General features: G+C 32.7%; 1 protein-coding gene across 1 annotated transcript in view; it reads left to right on the top strand.

Moving 5' to 3' along the window:
* Window positions 1–1,576, top strand: part of LOC106458927 (protein SEC13 homolog) — a 16,121-nt gene extending 14,545 nt beyond the window's left edge. Inside the window, exons 8-9 of the mRNA XM_013918495.2 lie at window positions 306–449; window positions 1,377–1,576. Of these exons, the coding sequence (XP_013773949.1) occupies window positions 306–449; window positions 1,377–1,472 (240 nt within the window). The 3' untranslated portion in view covers window positions 1,473–1,576. The remainder of the gene's footprint in view (window positions 1–305; window positions 450–1,376) is intronic.
* The last annotated feature ends 3,743 nt before the right edge of the window (window positions 1,577–5,319 follow it).

Genomic DNA, 5,319 nt, shown 5'->3' with positions numbered 1-5,319 from the left:
CGAGCCTGATTTAAATGTCACACCTGAACGCTCACATCCTTTTAATTATGTTTTGAAATTATGAACATTCCTCAACATCATGAAAATTAAACCTTATTTTCAATAAGCAATCCTGAAAAATATTTGGGGGTGCTTAACTTTTTTCCAGGTGTATATATTTCAAATTCATGAAGAAAACAGCAGTAAGTCCATCAAATACATCTGACATCGTATCATAAAATTATCAACAAGCTAAACAGGTAGAACATTACTGTATATACTTATCATTTGTGATATGGTTTGGTGTAAAATTGTGTATGTTGTAGGATCGAAGAGTGATAATCTGGACTAATGATGGGACGAATGACATATGGAATTATAAAGTACTTCACACTTTTGATGATGTTGTTTGGCATGTCAGCTGGTCTGTAACTGGAAACATCCTTGCAGTATCTGGAGGTGATAACAAGGTAATCAAATAAACAATCACAGGGCATTAATTTCTCTATTATTTTTTTTCTTCTTCTAAATCTTTCTATATTTTCTAATTTAATTTGATAATCACAACACTTCTATCAAATGGAATTAGTCTGAGCATTTTCACTAAACATGAAAAAATTTCCGAGAAATTAGTCCTCATTTCTTTTTTGTTTCACAACTCATATAAATTTATCATATTTTCACTGTTTCCTCTAAATATAATTCTTATATTTTACTTTTCAGCCTGAATTTGTCAACCCTTGTATGTTTTAATGATTTCTAATTAAATACTTAGTTGATAGTCCAAATTAGGTTTATTGCCTATCTTCCTTTTTTATTATTATTGTTGTTTCTGTCACTGTGGGGAGTAAGTCTACAAAATATATGATTTAAAGATATCTAAAGAATTTGTCAGTTACAAAGGAATTTACATTTTCAAGTTATTCATATCTCAGTGTGTTCTGTTAGTAATGTCCTCGATCTATTTGTTTTAATCTATTGATATTGGTACATAACTGATGCAAAAGTTGCGCACCACCACTGATATTTTTAAGTTCTGTCCTTAATGTGATTTTTCTAAGTCCTTTTGTTTTACTATAACTTTTGTTTCCCCCCCCTGTTTGTTAAAATAGTTGGTGTGGATGTCATTAGCCTTACAATAATATGTGGAAGTGACCCTTTTATTGAAATTTTACATGGTTGATGACATCCTGACCAATTAATGTAACAAGACAACTCATGGAACACAAATGAATTTGATAAAGTATAATGAGTGAAACTTAGAAATAGAATGCTTTACCCAGTGTGTACGTTTCATTCAATTAATGGTTTGTTAATTAAAAACCTTTAAATTTATATTGTGAATTTTTAAAATTTGTTAACTAACAACAGTAATAACCTAACTGTTTCTGGTCTAGGTAAGCTTGTGGAGAGAAACACCTGATAGACAGTGGGTCTGCATCAGTGATGTTAATAAAGGTCAAGGACAGGTCACTGGAAATGTACATTCTTGAGAAAGAGCACTTTAGAATTGAGAAATGTCTATTTTTTTTTGCTTAACCAATGTACCAAGAATTGATATAAATATATATTTGTTTTTTCTCCTGTCATTGTGAAATTTGGATGGAGTTTCAAGTTAATTCTCTAGTGTTAAAGTTGCCTTATGGATATATTTAACAGGAAAGTTAAGTTTTTGTAAGAAATAATTGTGCATTGTACAATTCCAGAGTGTAAATTCTCCCCAAAATACTATTAAAAGGTTATTTATTTATTTTTTAAATTCCACATTGAAAACTACAACTGAATAAACCTAAATGAACAGCAGTTACACAAACTTGTTACCATAACTTAAACATCCCACAGTTAAACTCCAATTGAATAGACCTAAATTAACAGCAGTTACACAAACTCGTTACCCTAACTTAAACACCCCACAGTTAAACTCTAATTGAATAGACCTAAATGAACAGCAGTTACACAAACTCATTACCCTAAGTTAAACACCCCACAGTTAAACTACAATTGAATAGACCTAAATGAACAGCAGTTACACAAACTCGTTACCCTAACTTAAACATCCCACAGTTCTTCAACTCCAGGTGTAGTGCCTGTTAGACTACCTTGTGTAAGTATTAAGACATTCTGAATATTCAATGTGTGAGTAATTTCCTTGGATATGGGTTCTAATTAATGTAGCTTTTCTCTGTAATACTATTAACAGTGTTTCTCATGGGATTTTGTGCTCACATTATCATTATAGCTGTCTTCAGTCTTCAAGTTACCCTTATAAAGGCTTGGTGATTCTACGTTAGAATTAGGTAAAAGCTTTAATTTAGACTTAACTATTTTGTAACAGGCACTTCTGGTTGGCTGTAGAAAGGGTGTAAATATAATTGTATCAAATAGTCCAAGATAGGGTGAAAGCCAGGCATGGCCAGGTGGATAAGGCGCTCGACTCACAATCTGAGGGTTGCGGGTTCGAATCCGCATCCCACCAAACATACTCGCCCTTTCAGCCGTGGGGGCGTTATAATGTGACGGTCAATCCCACTATTCGTTGGTAAAAGAGTAGCCCAAGAGTTGGCGGTGGGTGGTGATGACTAGCTGCCTTCCCTCTAGTCTTACACTGCTAAATTAGGAACGGCTAGTGCAGATAGCCCTCGTGTAGCTTTGCGCGAAATTCCAAAACAATCAATCAATAGGGTGAAAATGGCCATATTTTTGTAATGTATGAAATTATTTTTTTTTGTAGTGACGTGGTTTTAATAATTGTGTTCTTCATATTGATTTCTTGGACATAAATTAGTTGTCACATGATATCAGTTATTAGCTGTCCGTGTAAGTGATAATTAGTCACCAAGTTAATTAAACAAGAACTTCTTGATTTCCCCCCCCCCTTTTTTTTTCTAAAAATTTACAAGTTTTAGTTAAAAATTTTGGTTTAAAGAATGAGAAATTCTCTAACGTTAAATTCTTCCTACTTATAAACCGTTAAATTATATCAAATACTGTTCTAGTTTAATGCTTGTATTAAGCACCAGATGGCAGAACGGTTGGAAATGTGAGAAAGGAAGATAGACAACCACAAAGCAAATCTAAAAAAAACAAGAAATCCAAAAACTTGGCTCATCTTTATTATTGAGATCACATTGACAATATACAGTTTCACAAACACTTAGAAATGGTGGCAGTGATATTTACAGATTTTTTTTTTATGAAATACTTCATAACAACACAAAACAATTGTTTGATTAATCAGACTTTTCTAAAGTAGCTTACAGAATATCGTAAAGGAACAGATTTGTGCATATAGCAAATAATGAACATTAGACGGAAATATTAATACATAAACCTAAAACTGGAATTTCAATATACGTTTGTGTTGGTACGGTTTCCCCGTTTGATCATCTGTAAGTTTACGGACTGACAAAGTTTAAGTCCGAATCTCAATCATCCGTGGTGGACAGATAGCCCATTGCGTAGTTTGTACTAAGACAAGAACAACAAACATGTTTTAAAACTTGTTTCACCTTTTTTTTGAACGAGAATGTGACATGTTAGTCTCGTTAAGTTTTGATAAAAAAATCTGACGAATTTAGTGTTTACACCTGAATGTATTAAAACTCTTCCATAAACACGTCTTTTTAAAACATAGAATGTTATTAGGGGTTAGAAGGCTTAACTCTGGTGGTTTAGCGGTAAGTCTGAGAACTTCTAACTCTAAAAATCGGATTTCGATACTCGCAGTGGGCAGAGCACAGATAACGCATTGTGCTTAACAAAGCTACACGTGTGTGATACCAGGAAGGATGTAGCGAGAACAGTCCGTGTAGTAGTATTATATAAACTACGTAGGGTAGAAATGGTAAAATGTATCCTTGTAAGAGAAGTAGAGCCTAAATAGAAGTTGATATGCTGCCCGTTTATTGTGGAAATGTTTCATTATATTATCTATTCTAATCTCTACTAATGGTTATGGTGTATGTTATACGTTTTACAGAATCTCGGTGTTTTAAAATTAGCAACATATTTACTATTTTGTTATGTTGTAATTGTCATGATTTTTGAAGAGGGGGGTAAAATAACTTGTTGATTTATATAAGGTCACGACAACAATTCTAATCAAATACCCAAGTTGTTTGATTGTTCTGCCTGTATAAAGATACTGTCCCCAAACTTGTTCAATATTTTGTTGTGTTGTAATTGTCTTATGATTTTTGAAGAGGGGGGTAAAATAACTTGTTGATTTATATAAGGTCACGACAACAATTCTAATCAAATACCCAAGTTGTTCTGCCTGTATAAAGACACTGTCCCCAAACTTGTTTACTATTTTGACAGGCTTTTTATGGTTCAAAGGTCATTTGTCGAAGCTGTTTCTACTGAGATCTTTATGGTTTGAATGTCATATGGAACACCATGTTTAGTACATAGGTTTTGATAATATTTTTTGTTGTTATGAGGAGAAAAAATTGACTACACACTTTAAATAAAAGTGTAGAGGTACATCTTTTCAATGGGTTGTTTATTTTTTACCTTTTTTGTTTGACTTTATTAGAACGTTTCGACCACTCGTGTGGCCATCATCAGGTAATTCTTCTATTTATAGCTAAACAGAAAAATAAATTAGGTGAATGTGTGAAATGTGTACTGGAATGTCTACTGGGCATATATTGGATTGGTTTTATTAATAGGACTTCTCCGATTTTTCTTCTGTTAATGCTAGGTTCGTGTTTTAGTGTGGTGACACTGTTCGGAGAAAGTGGTTGGTTTTGGACTTGAAAAGGTATTGTTCTTTTAACCCGTTTTTCAAATTAGGTCACGTTTGACCTACATAAAAAACTGGGAAATTGTTACATCGCATTTTGTAAATGTTTCCTCCGGGGTAGGTTCCTTATATAATATTCTTAATGTGTTTAATTTTCATTCCAGATGTGAAAATGAACTTAGTCGTTATATTAAGGTTATATTTATGTGCTAATCTTTTATAAATATCTGTTAAAAACCTGTTCACTGTAACATAATGCACCAGCGGTCGAAACGTCGTACATGTTTAAAAATTGTTAGTTTGAAGGTTATCAGCACGTTCAATTTTTTTTAAAAAATAGTAGAAAACTGAGTGTTGCATAACAATGTTGTGGTTTTTAGACTATATCTGAGTGTTAATATAATTGTGTGTTAAGAATAGGGGTAATTGGTTCATTTTTTAAATCCTGAAATGGTTTAAGTGTTTTTATTGGCTCAACGTTTCGGTTTTCAGCCAACCCTTTAAAACCTTTATCTTTATTTTAGTGTATTTCATTCTTAGCTCTGTTCCTGATGAAGACACGAAACATTGCGTCTCTATAAATAAATAAATAA

This window comes from Limulus polyphemus, unplaced genomic scaffold (genome assembly GCF_000517525.1).
Source record: "Limulus polyphemus unplaced genomic scaffold, Limulus_polyphemus-2.1.2 Scaffold533, whole genome shotgun sequence".
NCBI classification, from domain to species: Eukaryota; Metazoa; Arthropoda; class Merostomata; order Xiphosura; family Limulidae; genus Limulus; species Limulus polyphemus.
Note: the sequence above shows the minus strand (reverse complement) of the source record. Positions and strands in the feature narration are given on the sequence as shown.